The 21,217-nt window shown below is 31.9% G+C and overlaps 2 protein-coding genes and 1 pseudogene across 2 annotated transcripts; 2 read left to right on the forward strand and 1 right to left on the reverse strand.

The window, feature by feature from the left end:
- Positions 1-264: 264 nt before the first annotated feature.
- LOC120121548 lies at positions 265-1,590 on the forward strand. The gene is made up of 2 exons (XM_039140880.1): positions 265-595; positions 734-1,590. The coding sequence occupies exons 1-2, from the start codon at positions 265-267 to the stop codon at positions 1,588-1,590; spliced, it is 1,188 nt and encodes a 395-aa protein (XP_038996811.1).
- Positions 1,591-1,618: 28 nt separating this feature from the next.
- Positions 1,619-3,397, forward strand: LOC120121549. The gene has a single exon (XM_039140881.1). It carries the CDS (start codon positions 1,619-1,621, stop codon positions 3,395-3,397), a length of 1,779 nt encoding a protein of 592 aa, XP_038996812.1.
- Positions 3,398-7,047: 3,650 nt separating this feature from the next.
- On the reverse strand, positions 7,048-12,334 carry LOC120121550 (annotated as a pseudogene).
- Between the last annotated feature and the right edge of the window lie 8,883 nt (positions 12,335-21,217).

A 21,217-nucleotide genomic window follows, 5' to 3' on the forward strand; every position in this document is an offset into this window, starting at 1 on the left:
TCTCAATCATTTGTCCCTAAACGAAGAAGAGATAGACCTATAAAGGACAAAGCTATTTTTACTGGATCAAAAAATAGGTTTGAGGCTCTCAATTCAGTGGATGATAATTCTCCTCCGATTGAGGGCCAGCAGAAGAAATCAAGAAATGCTTCATTGGGAGTAGCAGAAATAGTTAAAGAACTCAAACAGAAAAAAGGACAATTTGGAAAAATCTAAAAGTTCTATGGTTGGGGGTGAAGGATCCTCCTTGGAGACTCTTTCCAAATGATTATTTGTTTCTGGAACATTAGAGGATTTAACAATCCTCTAAAGCAAAATAAAGTGCTTCAAAGGGCAGCACAGAATAAAGTTGATATCTTATGCTTGTTAGAAACTAGAGTCAAACTTGAAAAGTCCAAGGAAATCATTGAAACTAAACTTGACAACTGGAATGTCATTTCCAATTATGAGTTTGCTATTAATGGAAGAATTTCGGTGCTTTGGAAGAAATGTTTAGACATCATTACTCTATTCATATCTGATCAAATTATTACTGTTAAAGGAAAATTTCTTGGAAATCCGGTTGTTATTTCTGCAGTTTATGGGGAAAATGATGGTATTAATTGAAGACATCTTTGGCACCATACGAAAGACTTGGACAGTAAGATAGGTAATCTTCCCTGGATCCTCGGTAGAGATTTTAACACTACTCTTCTTCCGAATGAAAGCTCTGATTATGAGCTCCTATGTTCAGCCTCGACTCCTGAAATGAAAGAATTTCAGGATTTAACCCAGGATCTTGATCTCCATGAACATTCTTTTATTTGCCCTCTTTTAACATGGAGCAACAAACAATCAGGATCTTACCTTGCAAGGAAACTTGACAGGGTTGTTATTAATCCTATTTGGGTTCTCTCATTATACAACTCTCATATCGAATTCGTTGCCCCTGGTGTTCCAGACCATTGTATGGCTTTAACTTGGCTTTCAAAAGAAACCCACATTAATCGTCCAAAGCCCTTCAAATTCTTCAATTTTTGGACACGACATTCTAGATTTTTTAGAATAGTTGAACAGTCTTGGCAAACTCCTTTCCACGGGAACCCTATGATGATATTGTTTCTTAAACTTAAGCATCTCAAGAATCTTAACAAGTCTTGCTATAGTGACATCTCTTCTCGGTTTTTTCAAAAGAGGCTTGAACTCGAACAACAACAAATTCTCTCTTTAAAAGGTGAAGACTCTTTTGAAAAAGAGCAGCAAATTCAAAATGAATTGTTTATCCTTGAAGAAGCTGAATTATTATTTCTAAAGCAAAAAACCAAACAACAATGGATCAAGTATGGAGACAAATACTTCAAAATTTTTCATTCTGCCGCAGCAGTCAAGAACAAAAAAGAGACTATCCGATTGCTTGTTGATGACCAAGGAAATAGACTTGATTCCTTTGATACAATGGCTGCTGAAGTGATTCAATTCTTCACCAATCTGATTAGAACGACTGATCCTAGGGTCAAAGACATTGACCAGAATCTCTTGAAAGAAATCCTTAATTATTCTCTGCCAGGAGAATTTGTCTCAATGCTTGTTCAAGATGTCACTACCGAATAGATCAAGGAAGTTATCTTTGGTCAAGGCAATGACAAAGCGCCTGGACCAAATGGATACACTCTATATTTCTTCAAATATTCCTGGTCCATTGTTGGAAATGAAGTTATTACTGCAATTCACTACTTTTTCCAGCATTCTAATATGCTTTTCAGCTTTTAATACAACCACAATCGTTTTGATTCCCAAAATTCCCAACCCTTGCAAAGTCAAAGACTTCAAACCAATTTCATGTTGTTCAGACATCTATAAGGCGATTACAAAGATTTTAGTAAAAAGAATGTCAAGTCTCATGCCAGGAATGATCTCTCTCAATCAATCGGCTTTTATTAAGGGCATGAGCATCGTTGATAATATACTCCTTGCTCAAGAAGTGGTTAAGGGGTACGGAAGGAAAAACATATCTCCAAGATGCACAATGAAAATCGACCTTCAAAAAACATTTGACACCCTTCATTGGAACTTCATTATTTCAGTTTTGAAAGCACTTGATATTCCTCAAAGATTCATAGGCTGGATTCAAGCTTGCTTCACCGAAGCTCGATTCTCAATTTCTTTCAATGGGAGCTTAGTAGGTTTCTTTAAGGGAGCGAGAACCATAAGGCAAGATGATCCTCTTTCACCTTTCCTCTTTGTTTTATCTCTGAATATGCTATCCAGACTTCTTAATTTAGCAGCTGCTCGAAGACTTTATAATTATCATCCTAAATGCAAGCAACTTGGCCTCACCCATTTATCATTTGCCGATGATTTACTAATTTTTTGTAAAGGAAATGCTGAGTCTGTTGCATGTGTTATCTCGGTGCTTGATAAATATTATGAAATTTCATGGCTGAATTTGAACGCTGCAAAATGTGTTTTCTTTACTGCCAGTGTTGAGAACCGAACTGTTGAGAAGATTAAGCAGTTTACTAGTTTCAACATTGGATGCTTGCCAGTTCGATACCTTGTTATTCCTATAATTACTAGAAAGCTTTCCATAAAAGATTACGATCAGCTGATTGATAATATTAAATCCAAACTTAATCTGTGGTCTGGGAAAATGATGAGCTTTGCTGGTCGTCTGGAGCTAATTCGAGCAGTCTTATTCTGTGTTTCCAATTTTTGGTGCAGGAGTCTCTTGCTCCCACAAGCTGTTATCAATAAAATCGACCAACTCCACTCACGATTCTTCTGGAAAGGAAGCGACAAGGCTGCTACAGGCGCGCGAGTTAGTTGGGAAAAGATTTGTCAACTTAAATCCGAGGGAGGTCTAGGATTGAAGAACTTGAAATCTTGGAATAAAGCTTGCATAATCAAACTTATCAAAAACATCCTAGCAGGTGAGGGATCGTTATGGGTTTCCTGGATCAAAACTAACATATTAAAGGAGAAGAACTTCTGGCACATCGAAGGAAGTCCCAATTTCAGTTGGAGTTTTAATAGAATTCTCAAGCTTTGGCCCGAAGCTCTTCTTGTTATCACAAATCGCACTCTCACCATCAAACATATTTGGATGGAAATTAGAATGAATGGAGACAAAGTAAAATGGCAATCCTTGATTTGGTACCCTTATCATATTCTGAAACTCAGTATTATAACATGGATGGCTATTCTTGATCGACTCCCTACCCGAGATCGACTTTTGCGAATAGGGATTACCACCTTGGGGGATTGTGTGCTTTGCAACGAAATGATGGAAAATATGTCTCACCTATTCTTTGAATGTCCAATGGCTGCTAATTTATGGGATTCAATATTGCTTCATAATGGGTTAAAGAAACCAATCTCAACTTGGGAAGACATGATCACATGGGAAAGCAATACCTAGAAATGCAATTATCTTATCTCAACCATTTTAAAGATTTCTTGGTGTGCCAAAATCTATGTACTATGGGAGGAACGTAATAGATGAATTTTCCGAGGATGTATAAGGACTGCCGAAGAACTTTTTGCTTACATCAAAAATTATGTTTCTATCAAACTGAGGGGGGTAAATATTAATATGTCTGATAGTATCAATAATTTCCTATGTAATTCTTGGGGTATTGATTAACCGATCTTTTGTCTTGTAAATATGGTGTACATATGATTTTTGTGATCGATTATTTTTTTGTAGCAGTTCTTGATTCGTTGGGTAATAAAATTGAATTATCCAAAATAATAATAATCTTAAACAATTAAATTTTAGAGAAAATAACCTCAGTGACCAAAAATGCCTTATAATATACGATTTTAACCAATTTTTTTTGGATTTGCCAAAATGACCAACTAAATCGCAATGCGATCGATAATTCGCAACGCGATCTCCGGTATCGCAAATCAGTTTCCAGATTCGCAACGCGAACTTCGACTATCGCATTGCGATTTACATATTCGCATTGCGATAGTCCAAGTTCGCGTTGCGATTTATTCCAAGTTCGTTGCGATAGTCGAAGTTCGCGTTGCGATTTATTCCAAGTTCGTTGCGATAGTCGAAGTTCGCGTTGCGATTTATTCCAAATTCGTTGCGATTTATTCTAAGTTCGCGTTGCGATTTATTCCAAATTCGTTGCGATAGTCGAAGTTTGCGTTGCGATTTATTCCAAGTTCGTTGCGATAGTCCAAAATTGCAATGACGGTATTGCATTTATTTCTTAAGAATTTTCTCTAAAAAGATAGTATTCGCGCGGACGTGTAGAAGACACGTATTACCACGACCACGACCACGACCCGACCCGACCCGAGACGAGACGGACGGCTGCGGCGGCGGCGCGCGAGAGTCCCCCTTGTTCTCTATCACTCAACAAGGAAGTGGGAAAGCCAAGCCTTAAATACCATTCCCAATAGTGTTTCCAATACTATGTGAGATTGAACATTACCAACACTTGTTCCCAATACTATGTGGGATTGAGCCTTAAATAGTGATATTAATTTTGAATGTTTTACTTAAAATTGCAATAATCGCGATTGATTGTAGATTGACATTTAATTATGACATATTTAATCGTATAATACTAATGCAATTGGTTGCTGATTCAGTTGTTTTAAGGTGCATGATTGTTAATCATTTCCTGAATATCACATTGTATTGGAACAGTGTTGGTAATGCTCAATCCCACATAGTATTGGAAACACTATTGGGAATGGTATTTAAGGCTTGGCTTTCCCATTTCTTTGTTGAGTGATAGAGAACAAGGGGGACTCTCGCGCGCTGCCGTCGCCGCCGTTCGTCTCGTCTCGTCTCGGGTCGTGGTCGTGGTCGTGGTCGTGGTAATACGTGTCTTCGACACGTCCGCGAATACGATCTTTTTAGAGAAAATTCTTAAGAAACAAATGCAATACAACCAGTCGTTGCGATTTTGGACTATCGCAATGCGAATATGTAAATCGCAATGCGATAGTCCAAGTTCGCATTGCGATAGTCGACTATCGCATTGCGATTTACATATTCGCATTGCGATAGTCGACTATCGCATTGCGATTTACATATTCGCATTGCGATAGTCCAAGTTCGCATTGCGATAGTCCAAGTTCGCATTGCGATAGTCGAAGTTCGCGTTGCGAATGGAAACTGATTTGCGATACCGGAGATCGCGTTGCGAATTCGATCGCATTGCGATTTAGTTGGTCATTTTGGAAAATCCAAAAAAAAGTGGTTAAAATCGTATATTATAAGACATTTTTTGTCAATGAGGTTATTTTCTTAAATTTTAAACTAAAAATCACTTAATCTGGAAACTGATTTGCGATACCGGAGATCGCGTTGCGAATTATCGATCGCATTGCGATTTAGTTGGTCATTTTGGAAAATCCAAAAAAAAGTTGGTTAAAATCGTATATTATAAGACATTTTTTGTCAATGAGGTTATTTTCTCTAAATTTTAAACTAAAAATCACTTTTAAAAGTTTTTTATCACATTTTTAAAATTCACTTTTAAAAAGTAATATTCAAACTGAGATATATATATATATATATAAAGTGGGGTTTCTAGAAAAACATTTTAAATGTAGTCCGTTTTGAAGAGTGTTTTAGATTACCTGTATGTGTGGCACTGATGTAATTAGTGAAAATAAATGAAAATAAATGAGAAAAGGACTTGGTAGGATATAATAGTTCCAATTGAAAATGATTTTGAAAACCAAATACTTCTCTGTAGTCTCTCTATCAAGTAAAGGAAATTTCGGACCTATTTTATTCTAAAATCGATAATTTCAATTTTTATCAATACTCTAATGTCAACTGATAATAGATCATATAATATCAAAATAGTTTTAATACCATTAATTCTCACGTCCTAATAATTTTATGATAAAACTATAATAAAAATGATTAAAATATAATTTTAAAAAATTAAGTGTTTAAAATAGATTAAAAAAAGTGAAATGAAGCTTCTCCACTATGCAAATGCAACGGTCTCCTTTGACAACCTATCCATTTCATGAGTGTTGTCAAACCTTTTTTTTTGCTTAAAATTGAAGTTTCAAGAAGTGTCCCAACCCAACATTTAGATCACAAAAACCATTTATATTATATAAAAATAAAGATTGGATATTAAATGTCTGCCGACGTTAACCCCACGCCGTTTATATTTGTGGCATCCAAAAGTTTTTGACATTTTCATATATATATATATATATTCAGAAATCATTAATTAAGGACTGGAATCAATTTATTTGATTTTTGGGATTAAAAAAAGAGATGGTGAGACTGAGACATCAATAAGATTGTATAAAACAAAACATAGTTAAGTAGGTTTAATTACGCGTCCCATTGTTGTCTATGAGAGATTCTATCAAAATTTATGGCATTTTGGACTTTGGCTTGCGTTCTAAATTTTAAACCATCTATGGAACAACGAATATGAGACATTTTTATCGATAGATGTTAATAATTAAAAAAAATTTAACAACGTTTGATGTTTGTTTGTGTCGGTGAAATGCAGTACTGCTGTCTTAAAAAAATAGAGACAAGATGGAAACAGAGCCATCACATATACCTATTTATTTACTTTGCTTGAAATAATGAAAAAAGAGAAAAATACTACAAGTGTTTCTTACTACTTCCGTGAATCTAATTGTACACTTCATTTTAAGGTAAATTCTTCAATTTCATTTAATGATCATAAGACAAACCAAAATTTTGGAATATAAAAAATCATTTTGTTTTCCTAAAAATATATGTTCTTATTAATTTCTGCAAGTCTTGTTACTTTCTAATTTGTATATAGTTCGGCGTGCGTTCCAGGAAGAAGGAAAATATCTATGTTTATACAGAGATAAATTTTGGACCAACTGTAATGGGCCCCTTAAAACCTTTGTTAATATAACTGGACCATTGACCATAGATTCAAAGCCCAGCGATAGCCTCTATCCAAAATCCAATTATATAATGAAGACTCCTTTTCCTTTAAAGAAGTGCCAACGAGAGTAACCTTGAAGTTTGCTTTTTGTAATAATATTTACAGCCGATACATAAATTGAATAAAATAGTATTGTTTGTCGATAAAAAAAATAATAATAAACAAATAAAATCATCAGACTTCTTACCACCACCAAGTGTTTTTTACATCACATGTAAAATATCTATGCAAATATTTGCTGGATAACTGTCTCAGCATTTCCATTGTATTGTGCCAGGAGATGGATTGCATCAGCCCTTGGCAATGCCAGAAATTCCTGCGTCACATTCACATAATATCACACCATTATACTTATTGTCTAAACATCTAACTGTAAATGAAAGTAAATTAGAGGAGCTAACTCTTCACCTAGCTTTGACAACAACAGGACATCATGAGTTGAGCTTGTAACATAATAAAACAAATGCTTTTATCATTTTGGTTAAAATATGGTCCATATACCTGCACTCTTCTTATATTTAGAATCTAGTCCTTTTAATTTTAGGAATTTGATCCCTCTACATTTTGGATTTAAAAGTTCAAGTCAATTTGTTAAACCAGTTACAAATTTTATGGTAAATTCTTTTTTTTTTTTGGATGAATGAAAAATATATTCATCCAAAGAAAACTCGACCGTACAGCCACCAAAAAGAAACCAAACCCATATAATAATCCTAAGAAACAAACAATCCTACCACAAAAAAATCAAACAATTTTTATGGTAAATTCAAGTCCATTACAATGTTAGTTTTTTTTTATATGACTATGGAGTTGCTATTTTTCTTTATTCCAAAATGTCACATCAACGAATTTAGCAAGAGAATTTTAACTATGTTAAAACTAGACGTGAATTTTTAAATCTGAAAAGTAGAGGGACTAAATTCCAAAAAATAAAAGTAGGTGGATTAAATCAAATGTACGAAGAGTACAGGGGCTTGAAGCATACTTTTAACTATGATGTTTTATAAGTTAAATGCTTTACTCACCTGAACATGCATGTTAAATTTCAAGCAAATGAAATAATATTAACTACATGGTTATATGAACAATGCGTTCTCGTCACAAATAACATCTCTTGATGATGCTTGATTGGGACTGCTGCCATCGTCTGATACATGGGTGGCTGAAGAGACGGTAGCTTGTGAGGACCCAAGGGTGCAACTTTCAGCATTTGATTTTGAAGCAGTCAAGGAAGTTAACACAGGAGTGTTATTTTCCTTCAAAGAATCAATTCTCAGAAGACTCTCAAACCGATCTTTACACATCTGAAGTTTGAACCATTCAGTGTGTGTGTGAAGTGTTGCTCTCATTATCCTCATCAGCTGAGGCTCCTCAATACCAAGCCTCTTCCCAAAAGCAACCTAACCAAGATAGAAAATCGTATACTTAAGTTGAAAAAATACAAAACACGAAACTATCTGTATATAAATTGAGAGAGTTGCAAAACTTAATGTACTTGAAGTGAACTTGCAAGAGCATGTAAAGGCAAGCCTGTCACAAGTGTATCTTCACTTGGGCGAAGCAATTGTACCAAAGTCTCCTTCAAGGGCTTCAGAAAATTTGGGTCACGAGCAGCTAAGGGGCCTAAATGGGAGCATGCAACCCTTAGAGCACCAGAATGATCACCCAACCCAACCAGTTTCAGAAATTCAACCTAAAACAAACAGAATGCTCAAGCTAAAATTCTTTGCATCTTATCCGCAATTTAGACAAGTTTACCTGGAATTTTTAATATTCAAGGCTGAAGCTACAGCTGGTACAAACTACACTAACCTGTTTGAGTTGGAACAACAAAACAGGATTTTGCTCAAAGAAGTTTGGATCTAATGCATTAATTTCCTCCACAACCTCAGCAGCCATTCCTCTGCTAGCTAGCTCCTTCATCCGGAGAACAATTTCATATTTTTCTTCCACGTTGGTATTTTCCACTCCCTTCATAATAAAAACTATTCTATTATAGTAATTTGTAATGCAACTGTTATAAAACTATTCTATTATCAATCAATTATAGTAAAACACAAAAAAAATCCAAAATGTAACTGTTAACTTTGATATCCTTGTACAGGCAATTTGTAATGCAGTACTAACCTCTTGTTTTCCACATCGATTAAAATGATTATCAGAAATAAAATCCAGTTCATCACATCTTCCCCTCCATCGCTTACGTTTGCTTCTTTCGCCAGCTCCATGGCTTCTGTTTCTCAAGAGACTTGAATTTTCAGAATGATGTGACCCACTGGGGCTACAATCCTCTTGGTTATTTGTGGGCTCAGAAGCAAAATCTTAATTTGACATCAGTTCCTTGCATGTTGCTCAGATCAGTAGTAGCAGAAGTTTCACTATTTGAACGCTTAGCACCTCTATGATCCACATCAACGGAAGATTCTGGTGATGAACACCACCCAGATTCAAGCGGATTACATTTCACTGGTTCAGAAAGTGTTTTCATTCCTGAGAAAGGACAAATTGATCAGCATTCCAGTCGAGACATATATAGTAAAAAGAAATTGATGTTAAGTTTTACTAGATGGAATGAAAATACCAGATTCCACAATTCCCCTGTAAACACAGTACTCACGAACAAGTTCATCAAGCACTGCATCATCCAATCTCATTCGACATATTTCATTCTGCATGAAAAGTCACAACTTATCAACTGATAACCCAAAAACACCAATTAGAGACTCTAGGCGAGACCCAGAAAGATTAAGTGATGAATGGGAGAGATATTTAGAACTTGAAGTATTAACTGGACATCATCCTGTCCAGTGTAAATCGGAAGATATAATCAGACGAACACTGGAAGTCATTTTCAAACTTTCATCCAATAAAAAATCTCGGTAATCTGTCCACATTCATCATAATTATACAATAACTGGGTCATTTTGAAACTTTTATCCGACAAAAAAACTTAGTAATCTGTCAACATTCATCTCTGAGTTGAGGGAAATAGTACCACCATTGATTCAGTAGAGACACAAAAAAGCCTGAATTTCCAAAAGTAAGGCATTGGGGGGAGGAAGGAATTAGATTGGTAAAAACTTCAACAACCTGAAATGCCTCAAACAGATCACCCTTGGAAAATCTCAAGCTATCAATAGCCCCTTGTCTTATAAGCTCTACAGCATGTGCAAGAGATTGTATATCCACCTGAATTTCAAAATCAACATGCAACTATAAGAGGAATCCATATAACCTAACAAATACACAAATAGCATTGCAAATTCATGCATCATGCCAGACTAATATATGACTATTTCTCCCCAAGAAACATCATAAACACACTAGCCAGGAAAAAATGCACCTCATCAAACGCTGGAGCCTCATACAAACTCTCAGGAGGTATTGCAGGGAAGTCACGTTCCTCAAGGAGCAATCTCTCAGTAAGAATTGAAATGGGTGATACAATTCCTTGTCTAAGGCAAAACCCTTTATGTATGCTGAAAAATGAAGGCAACTCATTGCAAATTTATCAGAATCAACAAAAGACAACAAATTTCAAAAGAGTACCCAATGAATTATATATATATATATATATATAAAGTTGTAGTAATACCTCATCAGATAACTTAATGTCATTGAAAAGACGGGATTATATGCATGAATATGAGCTCTTAAAACAGAAGACACTAATCCGGCAATCTCATACCTCCTTTTCTCAGCCCACTGTACACAAAAGATTACAAGCTTCCTTAAGCACAGGATTCCTCTTCTTCAGCAATCAAACAAAAAGTTGTTTATAAGGCTGAACTCCAACTCACCTCATTTGCGACAGGGGAAGTTTGATCATCTTTGTCATATATAAAGGCAAGAAGCACATGCTTGAATTCCTCATATGCTTCCTATATGGATACACTAATCTATCAGCAACCCCACGAACAGAATATCTCTGAACTTAATTGCTTGTTTTATAGGTATTTTTTAAAAGCATTAATTCTATTCTTAAAAATGATCCTACAAGCAGCAATTAAATTGCTAAAACCACCCAAAAAGAAGTTAACAATGTCTACTTCTAACAGAATGACCAGATTTGGATCTCTTTTCCTACCAGATAGTAAAAATCAACATTTTAAGGGTCACATGACACATCATCCAAGTCTAAGCGCATTAGTTATAGTAACTTTTCTGAATATATTGCACTTTCCCTATGGTCAATAACATAGAAACTTATCTTGGAAGTTATTCATCTTCCAATCCATTGTCTGAAGGTTTGGGTGAATTAAGCCTCCAAATCTCAATCAAATATTTAGTAGAAGGCAAACGTATAAGGTGACAGGAAGACAGTTATGGACAGCTAATAGAAGAAAGGCTTCTTTAGTAGATGCCACTTAAGAAAAGAGTTCTCAACACATAAAGACAGCACAGCGATCACTAAGACACTTTATCAATAATTCCCCTCATCAAATATCAATATCACGATCTTTTTCAAACCAGATTAAACACTTAGCAAAGATGGAAATGAGAAAGAATGATAACTTGTTACTGCTATCTCTCCATGATTTCTCCATGATCAACCAATTCTTTTTCTAGAAATTTTATAACAAACTCTGTATCCAACTATTTCCTTAACATCAATTCAAATAAAAAAAATGACGATGAATAAATGAATGATAATAATCTCACTCAATTAAAAAATTAGCATCACCGGGGTTAAAATAGTTGTCATTAATGAGATATTAAATTCCAAAATCAAACAATAATTATCAGAAAGAAGAAAATATTTACTAAAAGAGGAAGAAGAGCCTACCGGATAGGCATTGAGAGCACAAGGAGCAAGAGATTTCCTTAAGTAATCAATTGCGAAGGCACGATCGTCCCTTGTTCCTTTCCTCAATAGCTCAATAAATTTCTTCAAAAGGAAAAATGGAAATGCAATCAACGATAGAAAACTGAAAATGAAAAAACAAAAGAACTAATTCCACCCAAGCACACTTTTATTAGCTTAAGAAAATAGATAAGACTAGGAGATTAACCAGTTTCTGTAACCGAAAGAGAAGGCGCTGATCCTCTAGGACAAAAGGAGCGTGAAGTCGGAGGAGATCAATAGCAGCGTCAATTTTACCGACCTCCAATGACCGCCTGATGTGGCGAATGATTAACCTCGAATGATAAGAAGATGAGAGAGAAGGAGAAGAAGGTGGCGAAGAGTCGTCGATCAAGTTCTCTGATTTGGCGAAATCGATGATGAGAGCGTCGAGTGCTTCCCAGTTAACAGGCCAAGAGTCCATGGATTTGGTTGAACTTTTTGGGGGAGTTTTTGATAGAAATAAAATAAGCAGAAGACGACGGAACGTGTAAAATGTAAATTCCTGATCTGTTTTTCTTTTTCCCTTTCTAATTTTCGTGTTTGATAAGGGGAAAGAAAAAATTCCCCCAAAAGCAAGAGAGGCGGCGATGAGAGGTTACCAAAAAAAATTAGAAAAGAAAAGTTAGGATGGAATTTGGGGGTTATATAGGTGCCACGTGTCAGGTATTTTTCATGAGTTTTTTCTTTCATATATTATTCTAATTTTAAAATTTAAACTTATTTATAACTGCCACGTCACTGACGTCAATGTGGAGTCTATCTTTAACAAATTGAAAAAAGATAAAATCTTCCTCTTCTTTTTCTATTTCTCTCATTTCATTTTAATTTTCATTTATGTTGTATTTTATTTCCCATTTCTCACGTCAAAGTATATTGAACTTTAATTTACAAGTTAAAACTCTATCTATATTTATTCTAGATTTATCAAAAATAATATATTTTAATGAATTTTTTCTTTCATATATGATTCTAATTTTAAAATTTAAACTTATTTTATTACCTACCTACCGGAAAGGTGAATACAATTTCTTTAAATATAAAATAAGTGCATAAATTATATCGTTTTCACGAAATGGTATTTAAATTATTTTTTAATCATTCAGATGTTTAACGTTACAAGCTTTATCACTTAAGTGTCTTAGTACTAACGATCATTTAAAAACTCGTTAAATGACATGTGTCACAATTTGATAATTTTAAAAATTTATCTAAAAAAAACTTAAAAATATTTTATATTCAAAAAAGTCTCTTTTTTCTCTAAAATATAAAAAACTCCAAACTCCCTAAGGTAATGTTTGTTTTTGCAGAGGTAAAAGGTCTGCAGTCTGCGGACCACATATGCAGGCATCTGCAGTTGAAGAGGTGGACCAAAAGTCTGCAGTCTGCAAGAAGAAGATTGTTTGTTTTTTAACGTCTGCAGACTGCTAAAATGAACTGAAATATAAATAAACTGACTTTTTAAACTTAAAAGGGTTTTGCCATACTAAGATTTAAATAATTTTAGTTTTACAATACTGAAATTTAAATAATCCATATAACTACAATAATAAATTATTTAAAATAAATCAATACATACTAATTAATTATTTAAAATAAATCAATCCATACAACTGCAATAATAAATCAATCCATATTTTAAAATAAATCATTCCATACTAATAAATTATTTAAAATAAATCAATCCATGCAAATACAATAATAAATCAATCCATATTTTAAAATAAATCAATCTATACAAATAAATTATTTAAAATAAATCAATCTATACTAATAAATTATTTAAAATAAATCAATCTATATTTTAAAATAAATCAATTAATATTTTAAAATAAATAAATCTATACTAATAAATTATTTAAAATAAATCAATCCATATTTTAAAATAAATTAATCCATATAAATAAATTATTTAAAATAAATCAATCCATATTAATAAATTATTTAAAATAAATCAATCCATATTTTAAAATAAATCAATACATACTAATAAATTATTTAAAATAAATCAATTCATATTTTAAAATAAATCAATCCATACTAATAAATTATTTAAAATAAATCAATTCATACAACTACAATAATAATTCAATCTATATTTTAAAATAAATCAATCCATACTAATAAATTATTTAAAATAAATCAATCTATATTTTAAAATAAATCAATTCATACTAATAAATTATTTAAAATAAATTATTTTAAAATAAATCAATCTTATTTTAAAATAAATAACCTTATTAAATTATTTAAAATTATTTTAATAAATAAATATATTTTATAATTGTTCTTGAAGAGGTTTGAAGACCTTTGAAGACATAAAACCAAGTCTGCACCAAGAAGAGCTCGCGCAGACGTTTGAAGAGCTTCTGTCTTCTAAAAAACAAACAGTATGCGAAACCTAATGTCTGTGCGTGGTCTGCGCGACGCAGACATAAGTGGTTTGAAAAGCTTGCACAGTGAAAACAAACACCACCTAAATCTCTTATTCTATTCCCCTTCACTCCAACCGTCGATCATCTCCGGTCACCTATTCGTCGGCGATCGACCACCCATACGAAATTGACCACCCACTGACCTATCACAAACCTTGTTATCATCTCAAAAACCAAAATTCTCAAATTCCTACATTTCAATCCCTAATCTCTAAAATCTCAAATACTCAAATCCCTTTTAATTGATCGTGGTAATCAGTCGTTTAATCAACTGTGATAGTTGACCTTTTGGTCATTTGGTCAACTGTTTAATCGACCATTTGACCTTTTATTGTTTGGCCATGGGCAACTGAAATGACAATAAGGGAGGGAGGAGAGGATGCATTTTACTTTTTCTTTTTAATAATACTTCTATTTTTTAAGAAAAATAAAATTTTTAAAATTCTAAGACTATAACACATGTCATTTGACGAGGTTTTATAACAGTCGTAATGGTAGGGGTATCTAAATTGATAATATTTATAATGTTAGACACCTATATATTCCAAAAAAATAATTTAAGCATCAATTTGTAAAAAATAATATAGTTTAAACACTTATTTTATATTTAATCCTTTAGGAAATACTAAAAAAAAGTCCAAACTTCTTCCCTTTTCCACTAATATGGAATATTTCATTTTCACATATATCTAACATATACAAGAAATTGATGTAGCCCGTAAACATATTATATTTAACGGTTAAATATTTAATTAAATTGAACTAAAAATACATAAAATAAGTTAATCAAATTGATGAATAATATTTTATAATTTATTATTTGAATTTTTTTAAATTTTTTTAAATTTATAAAATTCTAGTTGAATTAAATTGAACTGAACATATTTTTTTAAATTTTTGTTTAAATTTAATTATAATTATTCATAATATTTTATGGTACTAATTGATTTTAAGTTAAACGACTCCTTTTAACCTAGTATGATATATATATATATATATATATATATATATATATATATATATTATATATATATATATATAATGTGTAAATGAAATTTGTAATATTATTTAATAAATCAAATAATATCTCATATTATATAATATATTTATACTACTATTTTTTAAAGAATTAATTTTGATGACAATCTTTATGACAATGTAAAAGAGTCATAATATTAATTGAGAGAAAAAGGCTATAAAGAGTTACATTCGAATAATTAAATTGAATAAAATAAAAGTTGAATGAATAAATTAAAAATTTAAAAAGAAAGGAGAAATTCAAATGTATAATTAAATTGAATAAAATAAAAGTTGAATGATTAAATTGAAAAATTTTAAAAGAGAGAAATTCAAATTTTATATATATTCTATTTTGATTGAAGAACAAAATAGACATAAAATAAAGGAACGATTGAAGAAAAAAATTACAAACTAAATCAAAAAATAATTTTATTATTTAATTCAAACTAAATATAAAAATTAATTTTGTTTTAATATTTAAAATCTAGTCAAATTTTAAAACTTAAATCACTAATTTGAATTAATTCAAATAATTAAAAAAACTCGAATAGTTCAAAATTTTATAAAATATCAATTCAAAATTTTACTCGTAAATATACCAATATCCACGAAGGGTAAAACTTCGGACGGAAATTCATTTTGTATGGGCTGAATCTCTGCTACTTAATAAAAATCTGTTGGGCCTCACCCAAACTTTTTTTCATTGGAAATGGTAAGAATGATACACTTGCTTCCATCTGATGGCTTTTTCGGCCCAATACGGCAGGCTAATTTTTTTTTAGGGAAATAGAGCACATTGACTTTTAATTTGGGATATACGACATTTGTTACAATGCATGAAACTCGTTACTTCGAAGTAACGAGTTTCAATAACAAATATGTTTTTCAAACTTTTACCTCGATATGAGAAAAATTAATAAAAAAATATATTTTATTGAAACTCGTCATCTCGAGGTGATGAGTTTGAATAAAAATATTATTTGGACGAACTCGTCACATTCATCACCTCAATGTGATGAGTTCCTTAAATACTGTAGCAAATGCCGTTGATCTCCAATTAAAAGTTAAGGTGTCCTATTTCCCTTATTTTTTTCCTCTCTACCTTATTGGGCCAAAAAAACCTACAGCTGATTGTGTAAAATTTGACTTGTCCAATAACTTCATACAATTCTACTGATAAAAGACTACAATGCATCAGTTAAGCAACAAATACTCAACTCAAATTCCATGAATGAAACTAGTTTTGGTTAATGAATCTAACACGTTTTAGGATTTAGACATCAATGATTTACCTTTCAGGTGATTGTAGGATGGTTTAGAATATTGGATTAAAATCTATAATTATGGGCACATATTTATAATGTATATTGTTAACATAAAACATGACATAAATTAAGTGACCAATTATATTATAAAGTCATAAGATATTAGAAGTGTCATGGAACTAAAAGTGTAGATACTATTAAAGTTATATTCATAATTCGATGAGGGGTAGAGCTATAAGTATAGACAATAACTGATTCTTATATCAGCTATATAAAGGGGTTATGATCCCTAAGAAATAGACAATCTCATATTTACTCTTATCCCCATCAGATAGTTTATACTTAAGGGAACTCTATCTTCTTAGAAGATCACAACCAAAGAAAGTTTCAAAGATTTCAACTTATCAATTAATTCAGGTACGTTTCCGCATCTAGTATTTATTTTATTCTTGATTATTTGACATGATTAGATACTGACTAATTTCATATTTATTTTGATTTAGTTCTAACAAGTGGTATCATCACCTATAATGTCCAATCATTGAGAATCAAATTTCTCTTTTATTCTTTTTTCGATTTGATTTGTTTCAAAAGTTTGAAGGATTCAATATTTTAAGGTATATAATTTTTTAGGGTTTATAAATTATCAATATATTGAAACTTTTGTTTATGCTTGATTGATGAGCGATATTTTTTTAATTGTATGGTGCTTATGTGCATTAATTTTAATGCATAATTCAATTAGTTTTGAATTCTTTATATGTTTTCCTTTTGAAACTGTTTCAATTTCAGTTTCTTTTAATTTCGTATGATTTATTTTTATTATTATGGAAATATTATGTTTAAAGAAAAATTATGAAGTTTTCAACAATTTTGGTTAGTAAGGAAATCCAAATTTTGGTAAAATACACTCTTTGTTTATTTTATGATTTTGTCGTAATTTAGTATATGAATTTGAATTATTCATACTACCACAATTACATCTTTTAGTCACAATCAATATATATATTGATTATTTTCATGAATTTCAAAACCATAAATTAGGCTATTATGTATTGTATTATTATGAATTTAATTTATGGTCTTTGTTTCGTATGATTATATTTAGTTTCAGTCGCAACGACTTTTTTGACGAACGGATAAGTTTTTTGATGAAAACCCTAAATTACGACTTATTTGGGAAAAATTGAATTTTTGTGTTTATTTTGATTAAATTGATTTAGGAGTCACCATCGGCCTTTGGGCTAGGTAGGTCGAATACCTAAAAATATCATTTAAAACAATCTTAAGAAAAATCTTTTTAAGACAAAAATTGGTTTGCGTTAACAAAGATTTATTTTGAAGGATTCGAGAGTCGATTACGCGTGGAGAAGGGTTAGCACCCCCACAACTCCAAAAAATTGGTACCTTTTAGCTTGTATGTTGTTGTGGTGGAAATTAAAAAATTCAAATCAATATTTAAAGTGTGATTCTTTTATTGAACATTAATTAATTTATTTTGGATTAATTATTTGGGAACACTCCTTAACTTGAGAGGAAATCACGGGATTTGCACACCCTCTAATGGGAAGGCAATTCCATATATTTCTCCTTTATAAGAGAAATGTCCCCTCTCAACGTTATCAAGAAGAACAAATCGAATGAAAATTGAATATCAGTAATTGCATAAAATAACTTACTATTTAAAGAAACATGCATTGCATCAATTGAATTAAAACAAAAAAGAATTAATTATCATTTTTATAAAAATAAACTCGATTTATTTCAAGTTTACTTTTCGTTCAAATATCGTATCGAATCACACTACTTCGATCAAACAGTGCTTTTCACGCCATTCTACGATAGAGTGTTCTTGAAAGCATACGAGTATAACAAAATCTTACGAAGTATTAATATTGAATAAAAGAGTAGTTGCAACCTTAACAAATGGTGATTAAAAAAACATGGGTTATTATATATATATATATATATATATATATATATATATATATATATATATAAAGAACCACTATATTTAAAATAAAAATACAAATAAGTAACCATATTATAACAAAATAAAAAAAGTAACTGAATCAGAAATAATTAGTGATTAAAATGAATGAATTATAACCAAAGCATGAGATTTATAAATAAAATAAAAGAGACAAAACCAAATAGAATCACACAGTAACCAAAATGAAATAATGTGAAAGTCAGTGACAAATTCCAAACAGATATCATAACAGTAGTGACTAAATTATAACAAAATTAAACATAATAATAAAATCAGAAAAAGCAAGAAAATAAAGCTCCTAGTGATTAATATGTAAAAAAGGGCAAACCTAGAGGGACTAAAGAGCGATTTGCCCATAAACTTTGTGACTAAAATGTAAGATTATGCCAAAACTGGGAGGACTTGCGTGTGAATAACCCAAAAACTTCATAATATAACCTAATTTATTAATCTAAAAAACCTAAAACTAACCTAAACTAAAACAAAAAGAAAACACAACTCTCCCCTCTCTCACTCTTTTATGCTTACGACTCCATCCCAAACCAGACCCAATGCCTAATCGGTCAACCACTATGTTTTGGTGGCCCTTCTCACCCTAAACACCATCTAAACTGACCGGTGAAGGCCATTAGAAAGTCTATTCAACCAAAGGAAGTCCCATCTCCCTCTTAAACTCCAAAATCAACGCCGATTCTCTAAAAAAACCAAGCCCTCTTCTTCGTCGTCCAAACACCGACCACCTAAAATGATAATCTCCTAACGCCATCGACTAGCTCTCAAACGACCGACAAAGGTAAACCATCTTCTCCCCCACTCTTATTTTTTTCTTAAAAAACCTTATGAAATTAAAAGATGATACCTTTTAAAATCTTTTTTAGTATATTGCTTATCGTAATGTCAAATAGGGAAAAATCCCTTTTACAACTCTTTGTTCTTCTAGAGAGAAAAGAAAGATCATCCCCCTTGATATTCAAATTTTTTGGGGTTTATATGACATATAAAAAATTATAAAAAAATTTGCTATTGATTTGGTGGGGAGTAGTTGGTGGTGGTATGGCTGCTGGCGTGTTGAAGATGGTGGTAGGGTAAGTAGCACAGAATGGAAGGGCATGGGCTGCTGTTGGTGAGTTGGTGTACAGGGCATGGCAAGATAAAAAATGGTGATTACAGTTGCCCCTTTTTGCTCGTTGTTGTGGAACAGGAATGAAGCAAAGAATTAAAGCATCATTTTTTCCTCAAACTGCTTAAATTCCTTAGCCGCAAGTTATTCTCATTATGAACTTCTTCTCTCTCTTCGGACGAGTTTTTCTCATTATGAACCCTTCCATTGGAAATGATAATCTGCCTCATTCTATGATGGATTTAGATTTTTCAAAACTTGAGATGTAGACTAATTCTTTGCTGAAATCTTCTTATTCAAAATGGAATTGTGAAACGAAGTATTTGCTAACTTTGAATACCTATCAAATATTCGACATTTGAGTGAAAATAAATGAGTGAGAAGAAAATTGTTTCAGGAGAAGCTATCTCAGGTGAGATAAATTTTTTTTCGAGTGAAACAATTTTAAAATTTGCGTTTCAAGGGAAAACTATCTCAAGCGAGGCGAAATTTATTTTTAGGAAAACAATCTCAAGTGAGATCAATTTTGCTTCAAGTGAAACAATTTCAAAATTTATGTTTCAAGGGAAACTATCTCAAGCGAGACGAAACTTTGTTTCGAGAGAAACAATCTCAAAGGTTTATGTTTCAAGAGAAACTGTCTCAAACGAGACAAAATTTGTTTCAAGAGAAACAATCTCAAATGTTTATGTTTCAAGAGAAACTATCTCAAGCGAGACAAAATTTATTTCAAGAGAAACAAATCTCAAAGGTTTATGTTTCAAGAGAAACTATCTCAAGCAAGATGAAACTTTGTTTCAAGAGAAACTGTCTCAATTGAGACAAAATTTTTTTCAAGAGAAACTATCTCAAGGGAGATAGACAATCTACTCATTCATGTTGAGGAGATCTAGTTGCCTTTAGAAGATTTGATCATTCACTTCAGGACGTCAAATCTGTGAACGATGTTGTTCCTTTATGTTGAGGACGTCCAGTCATCACCAAACTTTTCTTTCCTGAAAGATCTATAAAAAATTATGCATTTATGAATTACTATCTTGGATGTTTTTATGGATGTCAAGATAAAGTTTATTTCATGTATTTGATTTGATTTGATTTTTTTATTTTAATAAAAATGACTTTTTGAATTTGTCCTCATGAGAGGAGAAAATGATATTGATAAAAGAAAATTAGATGATGTCCTCGTGAGAGGAGAAAAATGGCCTTTAAGAAAAAAAGAAATAAGGATTTCAGAGAAAACAATCTTAAGAAAGACTAGACTGATATTTTTAGACAAACAATCTTGAGAAAGACGAAATTAGTTTCTCAAAAGAGATTATAAAGATATCCCCACGAGAGGGGAAACAAAGTTTTTTATTGCATGCGATGATGAATGTATGATGCAAAGGTACAAATTCATATGATGTGTATGTTTATGTTGATGCAGGTTTTCTTAATTAATGGATGCACGTACAGTTTTTATTCTCTTCCTTAGTCGGTTGCCTTCATTTTCCACCAGAGTATACTCTTGCAAACTTTGACTTGTGACAATTTGTTCTTCTTGCCCCGTCAAATTTTGCCCTAAAAAATTTCAGCTTCCCTTGCCCTAGCTTCATGAACTTTTGTGTCTGAGAGATATTTGTTGAATTCCAAG

Source organism: Hibiscus syriacus, unplaced genomic scaffold (genome assembly GCF_006381635.1).
Source record: "Hibiscus syriacus cultivar Baekdansim isolate YM2019G1 unplaced genomic scaffold, ASM638163v2 tig00110377_pilon, whole genome shotgun sequence".
In the NCBI taxonomy this organism is placed as follows: Eukaryota; Viridiplantae; Streptophyta; class Magnoliopsida; order Malvales; family Malvaceae; genus Hibiscus; species Hibiscus syriacus.

Excerpts from the sequence above, each read along its gene's own strand:
- LOC120121548 (XM_039140880.1), top strand. The coding sequence starts at position 265 with ATGATTATTTGTTTCTGGAACATTAGAGGATTTAACAATCCTCTAAAG. Across the intron at positions 596-733 it reads AGTTTATGGGGAAAATGATG|CCTCGACTCCTGAAATGAAA; the intron begins GTATTAATTGAA and ends TCCTATGTTCAG.
- LOC120121549 (XM_039140881.1), top strand. The coding sequence starts at position 1,619 with ATGACAAAGCGCCTGGACCAAATGGATACACTCTATATTTCTTCAAAT.